Source organism: Falco cherrug, chromosome 14, assembly GCF_023634085.1.
Source record: "Falco cherrug isolate bFalChe1 chromosome 14, bFalChe1.pri, whole genome shotgun sequence".
In the NCBI taxonomy this organism is placed as follows: Eukaryota; Metazoa; Chordata; class Aves; order Falconiformes; family Falconidae; genus Falco; species Falco cherrug.
Window position 1 is genome coordinate 6,587,984 of NC_073710.1, and position 12,709 is coordinate 6,600,692.

Sequence of the window (12,709 nt, forward strand, 5' to 3'; positions counted from 1 at the left end):
ATTTCAAATTTTGTCGCATGTATTTATTTATAGTTTCATAACATGCATGTTTTCAAGCAGAATTCCATAATGTCATCTTTCTACACTGAAATTAGTATAATCTTCTAGATATATGCCAGTGCTTCAAGCATAGAACATTGCATTTCCCGTAGTGATACATAGCTCCTTTAAGCAGATACACTTCCAGTGCTGATATACTTGTGTGTAATTCTTCCAGATTAAATTCTGGCTGTTCCTAGACATTCCAGTTATCACTTTGATTGATTTTATGAGAATGACAATAAGGAAGCAGAATAATAGGAAATGCAAAGCATATTCTACAGCTCATTTCTGAAAGGAGAGTCAATCCCGTGAGAACTTTCTGTGTCGTGTTAGTGGTTACAATTATCGCAAAAATAATTGTGTGCTATCACAAAAAAAAATGGATGCAAATTGCCAGTAACAGTTTTTGCCTTTGGTTATTTAGTATTTGTGTCATCTTTGAGTAATCCCCTTGAAGAGCCGAGATTACCTGTGATTAGCAGATTTGAACAGGTGGTTTAAGGAGCTCTACTCCTGAACTGTCATAGTAGTTTTGCTTAGAGAAGCGGTGAGTGCTTTCCCAGTCACCAGCAAGCAATTCCTGCAGGCTTCCCTGAATATGGCAGCCAGCCCCAGTTACAGGATTTTGTTGCTCTAGGCAAAACATTAAATGTAGGCCCCTCACGAGGCACCGTCGCTAGCACAAGAAAGTGTTACTAAACATTTTGCAGCCCTAGGCAGCTGCATGCGTTTCGTGGCTGGTGGTGGCAGTGCTGGCCCAGAATGTACATTTACCTATCTCTCCCCCATTAGGCTCACTCCATCTCACTTTTTACCTTTGCACTGAGTTTACCTAATTGCTTCTGCTCAGTGTGACTTCCATCGCTGACAACCGGCTGGTCTTGTCCTGCTTTAGAGCAATCCATTACCAGTGGGGCAAAGGAGCAGCAGGACTGGCAGCCCTTGGAGAGCAGCAGCGGCTGAAATTGAATTTTGCTATTAGGAAATTCTAGGAGTGAAACAAAGAGTAAGTGACTGGTACTGCTTGAACAGAGTGAGTGCAGTGATGTTATTGTGTTGTGAGATCATATGTGCAGCGTTGGAAGGAGCAGTACTGAAGGCAGGGGAGGGAATGAACCGTATATATCCTTTGCTTAATTCCACTTCATTCAGTATGTTCATAATGCATTTGTTTTCATGAAACTGTTATTCTTACGTGTTATAGCTTTGCTTGTGCTTTTGTGCAGCGTAAAAATGGAAGTTACTTCAACTGCAGAAGAAACCAGGTTGAGTGACTTTTAGAAGTAAAGCAAGTGACTTCAAGCTCTGAAATGTATGGAAGTGCAAAGGTATGCAACTGTCCACTAAACATGTTAACAAGAGACATCTTACTAAGACATGGTATTTACACACTAATCGCTGTTACTGGTGCCTTCTATAGACCTTTTTTTCTGTGTAACAGTTGCTTATGCGCGTCTGAAGTTGGTAATGGGCCTGATCTGGTGCATTCACACGGATACAGCTCCTCTCAGAAATCATTTTGTACAGACTGGGTCTGTCACGTATTTTATTTGCAAAGAGCTGGAACAGCTTAAGAAGTTACCGTACCATGCACTGTTGCCCCTCACAGGAGATTTCCATCCCTTGCTGGCAAAGAATGCCACACAAACGTTTTTGCTAATGCCAGCACAACACCGACTGGGAGAGCCCACCTGCCCAGTGGAGTTGCCGCAGCTCAGCTGGTGGGACAGTGCTTCCCGGGTGTGGGGCAGTGACAGACGGTGGTCAGAAACAATCTATGTGATTACCACAGTTATCCCCTGCTGGAAATGTGCTCACGTGCGGTTCTAGACTGAAAGGCTGTCCATGCTGCCCTGCCAGTGCTCTGCCTTCTGCACAAGGAGGGATTTCACCAGTGATGTGTTTAGGATGGAGTGTTGCGTTGCAAGCTTCTGAGAACAAGAAAAGTGGCTTTTCATGATCTCAGAAGTGAGTGTCTCATGCATCTTTGAGTTTTATAAATGGATGTAGAATAAGCACTGGGTGTTTGATGCAGGTTCTTCCTAAATGTGCTGTTTTCTTATACTCAGTTATTCTTCTCCCCCTTTTTCATTGCCTGTTCCAGTATGTACATGACGTAATGATGGTTGAATCGCAGAACCAGTACAGACTAGGACTACTTTTGTCTTTGCATGTAGGATTTTTGCACCAAGTGCCTTTAGTATGATCTAAAACTTACTCAAGCTTTAAATTCTTCTTCAGGTGTTAGTTCTATGGTGTGAGTGGCGAGGAGCGAGCTCAGATGAGCTTGATGATTGTGTACAGTCCTGGGGAGAGTCAGCTGGACTGCAGCAAACATGCAAATAAATATGTTCTGCAATCCTGGACACTCCATTTGATAAGGAATTTGAAGTTCAATGAAGAAGGACCAAAACCCAGAATATGTAACTCAGGGTAGGATTCAAGAAATAACTTGTACAGCCAGGCTGAAAGTCCAAGCTTACCATATAAATGAAAACAGTTTTTCCAAGCCCAAATCTGGTTTCTGGATTTGTGAGGAAGGGTCTTTTTAAAGTCTCTTTTTGAGGATTGCTTTCCGAATCATGTGACTTGAGCTTTTCTTAGGGAAGGAAAGGAAATTGTGAGTTTCATTTTCTAAGTGGTAACTGGATGATCTTGGGTTTATGGAGCAGCAGTTTTCAAGGCTGTCTCTGGGTCACTGATGTAGTATCTGCTGACAGTTCAGTACGAGCTGACTGGCAGCTCAGTGCTCAACTCTTTCCCCTCTTCACTGCTGCAGAATTATTCTAAGAAATCAGAAACTCCTGGAGTTACCTTTTGAGGTAGGTGATGGCTGCTGTTGCCATCTGAACTTTAAATGATCACTAATGGGAAAAAAAGAAAACTGCAAAACTGTGGCTGGGGGATCAGATTGCTCCAGGAGGAAATGAGCTCCCCACAGGACCCAGGTAACGTCTGTGCAAGACTGTGAGCAAACATATTTACACCCAGGGCAGTATGTTTTGCACAATGCCTTTGCAGACCCGTTCTGTGAACAGGCTGGACCATACTGGGGGCAAAAGGTGGATAATGAGGACTCCACATAGCTCAGGCACGGAAAGCAGAACGTTATTCATGAGGCATTGACTTTATTGCAACTAGCAGCTGCCAAGCCAGCTTCTTGTGTTGATGCAAAGAGTATGACAATTTTCACGTTGTAAACACCATGCATTAATCAGGGCACCTTAATATTATGCAAACAAAATGTATTTACTTACAAATACTTCCACTGTATTTGAATCAAAAATATGTCATGAAAATGAGAGGCGTTGTCAGGTTCATTTCATCAGTCAAGAAATTTGGGACTCTACAAGCAACATTTCCCCTGAGGTTTGAGACATGTTTATCCCATAATCGCTGCATATTCTCCAGATTAAAATAAAACCTTAAAATGTAAATAAAAATGCATACTCTGTAAATCTGGTTTGACAGTGAAAATCTCTTTGTGAAAACAACAGGTCTTACTTTGTTGTATGATTACCTTGTAGAAAATCATCTGTAAGTTATATTTCAGAGAAAAGTGCCATGTGAAATTTTGGCCTTGTATTTGTATTTTGACAGACTACAGAATTTTTGTACAATTCTGTTTCAAAGGTAAGAAAATCCTAAGGGAACACTTTTTAAAGAACACACTTTTTTCCTTAAATATCCTGGAAAATACATCCCTCAGTCCTACTCCCTCATCTCCTTTTAAAAGGCTCCCACCTCTACATTTTATGCTATTTTAAACAGTACTTTGATAAGGAAATGATAGCTATGATATTTTTTTAAGAATCAACACTAAGATTCTGGTGCATGGATACCTGGGTGCACAGTTTTTGTCACTGTGAAGTTTTCCTACTGTACAAAGGTGCTTTTCTTAAAGCAAGATATTTGGAGGAAATCTTGGCTGATAGCTAGTTGTATCCCATCATTCAATATCAGATCTTTTTCTGATTCATATATTTTCAATATTCAATTCAATATCTTTTTCATGATTCTTCTTTTGACATGTACATATTTTGGCATATTTTTTTTGTTGTTGTTCTTGTTCTACCCAGACTTATTTCTGTGATCAGAGACATTGCAATATGCCTTTGCAGCCCAGAATGGTTTTAAAATTTTGTATCTAAGGCTCAAGAAATCTGTCACTTCATTTCTAAACTTCTGTTTTTCTGGTGGAAGCACATGGTGGCTTTATATGGCTGTGATACACTAGGATATAAAAAAAAACGGGGGGGGGGGGGGGGGCAGGGAATTAAACTGGGATGTAAAGGCATGTGGCTTGCAGAGAAAACTTCCCCTGTGGCATCAAATGAAATTCTTGGTTCTCTGTAGAACTCATAGGCTCATTCTGTCCATACCTGATGACCACTGTGTAACAAATCAATGGGAAAGATTTCTGACCTAAGCAGCCTACCTGAAATACCCTCTAATTTATTTCTTTAACCTAAAAAAGGGTATATAAAGGATAGAGTAATACCCTGGGATCAATAATACTATTGAAATCAGGACATTTTCTGAAGTATATGGTACCTAATAAAATAAAAAAAAAGCTTATTTCTTAACATGGGAAATAAGACATTCTGCTATTAAAAAACAAAAAGATATCAAATAAAGGAAATAATGATAGGATTCAGGATGTAAGAATATTTGTAATTACTGGCACTCCCTAGGTTCTCTGTGTAGTCATGTAAAAGTGCATGGAAGTCTTTTGCAGTGCTGCGTATTTATCTTTCTGTATGTGTTTTTTTTCTGCCTTGTGGGCTGTACACACGGACTAGTTGCCTATACATTGATGTGGGATATTGCTGGTATTTATTTTTTTATTCCTTGGTTTTTAACTCTCGTGCCAGTGAAAGAGGATTTTCCATCCAGCTTGTTTACTTCATGATTTATGTCTAAATTGACAGAGTCCTTCGGAGGCATTCGTGTTAAATTTGAAACAAACATATTTAATGCTCGTGTTGTAATAAAACAGCTAAAAGAGCAGATTAAAAAGATATGCACAGAGGGGTCTGATTGATTGAGGGATTGATTTTACTACTTTTCCCGTAGGTGGGTAGTGATGGCTGTAAATCTCTTGATAATCATTTCAGAAGCACCTTCATCAATAAACTCAAAAGGGAGAGCTAGGTGTAAAAATTTGCCAGCCATCAGGTCAAACAAAAGGCAGCAAATGTGTAAAGAAAGAATTGAATTAAATAATCCCACCTTGGCCGGTTATGGCATTAGTCATGTTCATTTTTATCTCGGGGGCGGGGGAGTTCCCCATCTCTGCGATTCTCTAGGATGTGGGGGAGAGAGGGTGGGAGGCTCTTTCCCTTTATGTTTTGGTTTTTTGGTGCTTTTTTTTTTTCTTTTTCCTTTGGCTCAACCCGTATTGCTTACGATTCAATTATGCGGCTAAAAGCTTGTGTTTCTGAGCAATGATCAATTATTAGTTGTCAGTAATAATGGAGAAGGATTCAATTCTGGTGCCCCCCTCCTTCCTTTTTTTTTTTTTCTCCCCCCCCCCCCCCTTCGGGGAATTAACATTAGAAAATAAATACAATTTTTTTTTAAAAAGAGAGAGAAAAAGCAAGGTGGTGGGGGTGGGGAGCTGACAACGTGTCCACAAAAGTAGAAAGTAGTCATACCTAAACCCACACAGTCACAGGACTTGCAGTGTCGGTATTGAATAGCGTGATCCAGGCTATTGATAATAAAACAATTCCAGATAGCGGGTGCTCGCTGCCCCAGGGTAGCTGCGCCCCAGGACTGTCTCAAAAGTTTATTATCCATCGGAGCACAAAGCCAAGTTCCCAGCTGACTGCAGCATCTGGAAGCCCCTAATTACACACATTTCTAAAATACATGTAACCTGGGTTAGCTGGAAAACGGCTTACTTGAGAGGTCATCTGTAGCGACGTTTGGAACTCTGGTGCGGTGCATCTCTTTTAGTTGAGAAAAAGGCAAAAGGAGAACATTGAAGGCGGTGGGGGGGTTGGGGGTGGAAGCACAAGTGCCCCGCTGAGCGCCCGGCGGTGTTTCCGCGGCCGCAGGGCTCGCTGGCGGGGCAGCGCGGAGCCGCGGCGGAGCGGCAGGTTGGGCTGACCCGGCGCCGCCGCCGCCTCCCCGCTGCTGGGGGGGAAACCTGCAGAAAATATGAAATCCATCGGATTTCCCCCACTCCCGGGTCGTTATTAACGATGTATTGTATCTACGTGGGGATTGTGTAGCTTTTAACCCCTGGGTGTTAAGGGTGTTGTGTCTGATGGCAAACCTTAATAACAATAATCCAGTCTGGTGTGTTGCATCTCATTGAAATCGTCTCTCAGCAGAATGAACTGCAAATTATCCCCTGTTTACCATCTCCCTTCAGTGCTCATCTCAATGAACTGGAGATCGATCCCCACCACGGGTGTCTTCCAGCCAGGCTGATTTGCATTGGAGCCCATTAGAAAGCCTCCCACCTCCATTAAAAAGAATAATCCGGGAGGGGGGTGGGTGGGGGTGGAAATCTCCAAGGTGTGGCGGGGAGGGAAAAATATCAGTCACTGTCATTTGCGCTTCGAGAGGGAAAACCCAAGATCAGAGTATTTACGCTTGTGAACTCTCCCAACTTCTGTTAAGAGACAATGACGTTTAATTGATGTATTGCTATAAACAACAATAAGGACCGATTTTTCTCTAGCCCTGGCAATGCTGCTCTGCCCCCACCCTTTCCCCACCCCTCCCGGCCCCCGGCGAAGGAGAGGAAAACAAACAATAAATAATCAGGCGGTCCGAGATGAAATACCAGGCGCCGCTTTACACACTAGCGAGGGAGAAGAGAAACGAAAAAAAAAAAGTTATCAAACTTAATTCCTCCAGATTAATTTCTTTTTCCTTAAACCACTGTTTTTCTTCTTGTTGATGCTGTTGTTGCTTTTTAATTACCGGTCCACGGCCGCCCTTTTCCAGCCACGAAGCAAAGGTACCGCGCATCTGGGGAAATTTGTCTTAAGCGTAATCGACAAATGTGTAATGAAACTGTAAACGCGAATAATTTTGGGAGAGCGGCTAGATTAGAAACCGTGGGAAGCTAATGGAGTGATTGATACAGTTAGAAATACAGACACAGATGTGTAAATAGATCCGCGTGGGTATTTTGTGTGCATTTACTTGTGGCTAGCTATAAGTAACGTGTGCGTTTCTATACGTTCAGGTTCGGTTTCTTTGCCACTGTCTCAGGGTAAAGAGGGTGACAGCCTGTGCTGAGTGTATCCATCTCTGCCGAAACGTCTCTTTAAATATTCAGTGAAAAATAATGTCATGTGAAGTACCACCTATAGCAACATTATTATCTTCATTCTTCAACATCATCCCCGCTGATAGCTTCGTTTGTCTTTTTCTCGAAATCTACTGTACCAAATGCAGCGGGGAGGGAGGGGGGCTCGCCCTGTGCAGAAATGAAAAGAAGCGTCAGTGACCACTTTGCAACGCTGACTAAATACTGGAGTGGCACCTGGGAGGCTTTTTCGGTTCGTATGCGTTTGGTTGGTTGGGTTTTTGCGGCTGTTGGGTTTTTCACCCTTCTTGCTAAGCGTTTTACAGTCTCTTTCGTTTAATAATGAGAAGAAAACGCCAGTGAGCCTGTTCCTCGAATGGGAAGGTTTCTCCCTCTCTCCCTTCTCCTCTCGCTCGCTGTCTAGGTTTTACCGGCTCATTTGAAATTGAAATGAGTTGTATCTGATCAGCCTCTTGCTTTTACAGAGAGTTTGTTAATATTAATACGGGAAAAAGGAGTAGCTTCTGTAGAAGAGTAAATAATCCAGCGGGGGGAGTGGGAGGAGAGAGCACTTAGATGGGTCAGGGTGGAGGAAAAGAAATCGCCTGCGCTCCCACTTCTCCCAGCTCAGCCGCTTTTACCCAGTAACTTTTCGTGCCCGGAGCAGAGTGACAGGCGAAGGGGTGCGGGGAGCAGAGAGCGCCGGGAGCGCAGAGGGAGCACACGCCATTCACCCACAGTGTACGTGTACCGTTGGACAGGCGAGACATTAAAAACAGCCTTGCCTGTAGCCTCTTTGCAACTGTACTTTTTCTTTCAAGAGCGTGGAATTTGTTTGCTAGAGGTTCCTCCTCTGCAAGTAACACCCGGGCGTAAAAGTTGGATGCATGCTGTAGCGTCAGATGGCAGGAGTACGGCGCCCGCGCGGTCCCGGCGCGGTGAGCACCCGGGCACCGGGCGCAAGCGGCGACCCAGGGAGCGCACGGGCGGCTGGACGGGCTGGGCGCTGCGCGGCGCAACCCCAGAGCCCGCCTGCCCGCACCGGCCCGCCGCGCAGCGCCGCGCACGAGTTGGCCGAGCGTGCGCGCACGGCCGGCCGGCGGGCTGCTGCGCGGGGCTGCTGCGCGGGGCCCGCCAGGCTCCGCACCGCGGGGGCGCCTCCGGCGGGCAGATGTGCATCGCTCCCGCTCGGTCTCCCGCGCCCCGGAGGGAAACAAAAGTCAGGAGTGATCCCGCGGGGGAGCAGGGGCGGGGGGGAGCGGGGCCGCGGAGCGGGGCGCAGCGCCCGGCCCCGGCCTCGCCGCCGCTCGCACCGGCCTTCCCCGGGCGGCGGCGGGCGGATTGACTCGGGGCGCAGCCAACCGGCGCGGCGCGGTGGGCGGGGGCGGAGCGGCCGGTGGGTCCGCCCGCCGCTCCCAGCGGCGCCCTAATTGTCCTGGGAACGTGTGAGGTAAAAAACAAACCCTTCCTATTTTCAGCACCCCTCGGGCCCGTGATATATGGAAAGAGGGGGGGAGGGCGGGCGAGAGCTGGGGGAAGGCGAAAATGGATCTTTATTTGCAAATGCGGGGACGAGAACAAGAAAGAAAAAAACCACCACCATCACCACAAAAAAAAAAAAAAAAAAAAAAAAACAGCCGAAACTTTTTGCAGCAGCGGAACGGAGCGAGCTGCAGTGCGCGGGGCCGGGAGCACGGAGTGGGGCCGGCAGCGGGAGCGGGGCCGGCAGCGGGAGCGGGGCTCGCCCCGCGCAGACACTTGCTGGGGGCCGCCCCGCAGCCCCGCTGCCCCCCGCCGGCCACCCCCAGCCGTACGTCCTCCCCTCCATCGATTATTGCTTACCCTGCCCTCCCTCCGCGGGTCGGAGCTTTGGGTGAGGCGGGGTGGTGGTGGTGGAAGCTTTTTTTTTTCCTTAAAAAAAAAAGAAAAAGAAAAAAGAAAAAAGTGAAATGCAGCGCAAAACCGAGGGAGGGAGGCGCGGGGAGCCCGTCGGGGCTGGAGGAAGGGGCGAGGGGAGACACATTCCTATAGTAACCGGGATGGCGCGATGCAGCCCCAGCTGGTTGCTAAGAGGGTTAAACTGTATCCAAACAGCTTTGGGGAAATCCAGCCCCTTCTCCTGCCACATGGATCGACTCATTGGGTGGGAGCGGCGGAGAGACAAGGGTCTCCAGCAAATCAGCGCCTAATTGATTAAGGCGAGCTGGTTTGAATAGAGCTGGCCATGTGCCAATCGCCTTTCAAAGAGCCCCTCTATGATTAATCGCAATGCATTATTGATAATCATAATTATAGCAGGACACATGCGCGGTGCGCGGAGGATTGGGGAGGCTGGGGGGGGGGAGGCTCGATTTCCGTAATTTTGAGAAGATTTTTTTTTAGTAATTTTTTATTCTGCCCCAGCTGATGTTTGAGCCAGCATGTCGCGGAGGAAGCAGGCGAAGCCTCAGCATTTCCAATCCGACCCCGATCTGGCCTTGTTATCCCAGCGAAATGGTGAGTTCTTCTCCTCTCCCTCGCACACATTTTAGCACAAACACACACAAAATAGATCAACTTACCTTGCGGGGAGACGGGACCGCGCCGGGCAGCGGAGCGGGACAGCTGGATCTCCCGGAGTTACGTGTGGGGGGGTGCCTTCTGGGCTTTTGGTCCAAGTTCTCGGCTTTTATTTTATTTTTTTAACTCAGCGTTTTGTTTCGCCTGTTTCTTAACGAAACTCCAAACTCTTTCCGTTTTTTGATGTTTTCCCTCCGCCCTCCCCCCGCGGGGCGGTCTGGCATCCTGAGCCCGCGGGAGATGGATCCGCGCCCCCCGCGCCTCTCTCCGCGCCCCGCAGAGCGGGGGAACAAAGTGGGGCTGCGGCGGGGCGGTGGAGCCCCGAGCCCCGCGGGACGGCTGCCCCGTCCGGCCACACACGCTGCCCGCGCCGGCCCCCCGAAAGGGGAGGAAACCCCCTCCCCGAGCACCCACTTTCTCCCCCCACCCCACCCCCCGCAACACCCCCGCGGACCCCAGCGCTCCCGCACCCCCACTCCCCCGCAGCCCCGCCGAGCGGGGGACGCTGCCCCGCCGCCGAGCAGCCCCAGCCTCCAGCCGCACCAAAAGCTTCCTGCAGGCGGAAAAGTTGCAGCCGCCGGGCCGGGCCGCGGGGGGGATCGCCCCGTCCCGGGAGCTGCCGCCGCGCCGGAGAGGGGCTCGGCGGCCGCCAGCGCGGTAGCCCCGGGCAGCGCGGGGGCTCGTTTTCTTTCCCTAAGGTTGTGTTTTATTTTTGTTTCCCTCCCTCTCCCCCTCCCCTCCAAGTCAGTGAGCGAGGAATAAACGCTGGCTTTGTGTCCGCCAGGATTTGGAGAGGGAGCGTGTGAATTTTTTTTTTTTTTCCTCCCTCCCCCTCCGGGGGAAAGGGGGATTTCGGCGGAGCTCGGCGCAGCCCTGCCAGCGGCGGAGGGGACGTGCCCCTGCCCGTACCTGCACCGGGGCGCGGGCTGACAAGTGGTCGGCGGGAGCGGAGGGCGGGGGGCGGCGGGAGCAGCGTGCTCCGTGTTCCCCACCGCCGGCCGGCCGGGCCCCCCCAGCGGCCATGAGGAGGGCGAGCGCCGGGGGGCTGCGGGGGGACCGGCCGGCGGCAGGCGCTGAGGGCGCCGTGGGGCACAAGCGCTTCGGGCGGGCAGGTAAGGGCGGGCCGGGGCGCGGCGGTGCCCCCTCCGATGCTCGGCCCGGCCGGTCAGAAGCACCTCGGACACCCCCCCCCCCCCTTCCCGGCGTAGCCCCGCCGCGGGGCCCTCCGCTCCCGCGGCCGCTGCGCTGCGGCGGTGCCTGCCGCCCGGCCTGGCGCGGGGGCGACGGGCGGGGAGGGGGTCCCGGGCTGCGCGCGATAAATCAAGTCGGAAAGTTTACGGGATGTTGTCCTGCCTCTGGGAGCGTTTACCCGGCTCCCAAATTCCCCGGGACGCCCCCTCCGCAAAGCAGCGAATCCACAGGCGCTACCCCGCGCAGCTCCGCCGAAACGTTTCCTAAAAGTCGCTGGGTGCGCTCGGGGTGCGCCCGGCTGCTGCCGCTGCCTCAGCGCGATCCCCTTTCTCATCTCACTAAACGTATTTATTTTTTCTTGCGATATTATTTCTACTTCCGCTTGCAGTTTGGAGCGGGAGTTGGGGAGAACGTTAGGGTTTTATTTGGCTTTCGTCGGCCTCCTAGGAAAGAATTTGGAACTTCTCAAAAGTGAGCGGAGAAAGGGGAAGCTGAGATGGAAATTATCTTGCTGGGAAAGCAGAGAGGGATTTTTCACATCTTCGCTTCGTATTATTGCATCTTTTGACGTTCGCTATCTTTTTTTTTTTTTAATTATTTTTTGGGTTTAGTAGATGGAACAGGTCAAAACAGCTCCGAGTATCTTTTTTTAAAAGCAGCTGTTTTCTTCTGTGTTTATCCTTTTGATCTGATTTTGCACATTATTTTCAAATGAAAGGCAGTGGGAGTGGGAGAAAGGAATGTTAACTGAGCAGCTTTCCTGCCTGTTGCTAAAGGATGTATTTGAAGTAAGTTGGATTTTCCCTGAAATGATGGCATGGAAATGAAGCTTTTGTTTAGTTTGCCTGGCTATCGTAAGTTAAGTAAGTAAACAACGAAGTTTATTATTTTTAAAAAATACGGACCGGTTTCCCAGGAAAAGCAGTGTGCTTTACTAGCAAAGCTGTAGGAGCCTCCCCCGCCCTTCTCTTGTAATGGTTTTAGGTTATGGCTGGTTTACACGGTTAGACGATAAGTTTTGAGTAAGTTGCCTAGAGGGTGTGTTTTGTAATGGTGTTTCAGGATTCAGAACGCTGTAATAATATTAGCATAGAGCTACCCTCCGCCTTTCCGGGGTCCCCAGCCCTGGCAGCAGCTTCACACTTGAGCAAGACAGGGTGGGTGAGCTGCGGCGAGGGCGAGTTTGCATTATATGCCTTGAAATTGCAAAACAAAACCTCGAAATTCCAAGCGCTCCTTTCTTCTCCTTTCATACTGTGAATTCAGATTTGCTAATTCATCTTCGCGGGGTTCAGGCAAATGTAGCATCGCTGGTCCTTAAGACACTTGCAGCAAGGTACGGCTGGGCAGTATTTTGAACGAATGAATAGAGTGGCCCCGTGAAAATTTCTTGCATCTGATCTGAATTCTGGTTTGTTAAAACTTTCTGCTATGGTTTCATATCTAAAGATCCATATGAAAAAATGTTCCTCAGACTGCAACAGCATGTATTTATTTTATTTTATTTTATTTTTTACTGCGCTCTCTTTTTTTAAAAAAGTTCTAAGCTCATGCAGTTCACTTTTACCAGGAGGACTTTCCACTTAAAATGTATTTTTGGTGGAATCAATGGATAAGTAAGTTTACCCTTGTAAAATCCTGTGCATG

At 48.6% G+C, this 12,709-nt stretch overlaps 1 protein-coding gene across 5 annotated transcripts in view; it reads left to right on the forward strand.

Annotated features, from left to right (window-relative positions):
* The first annotated feature begins 1,268 nt into the window (after nt 1–1,268).
* The window catches only part of SALL1 (spalt like transcription factor 1), a 24,153-nt gene continuing 12,712 nt past the window's right edge, over nt 1,269–12,709 (forward strand). Inside the window, exons 1-2 of one of the 5 annotated variants that reach the window (XM_027813162.2) lie at nt 1,269–1,370; nt 9,716–9,808. In XM_027813162.2, coding sequence (XP_027668963.1) covers nt 9,733–9,808 — 76 coding nt within the window. In that variant the 5' untranslated portion in view covers nt 1,269–1,370; nt 9,716–9,732. Of the gene's footprint in view, nt 1,371–6,781; nt 7,019–9,292; nt 9,809–11,730; nt 11,926–12,709 lie in introns of those variants that run through there. The other 4 variants (XM_055726693.1, XM_005444600.4, XM_027813165.2 and 1 more) reach the window with 4 other exon arrangements.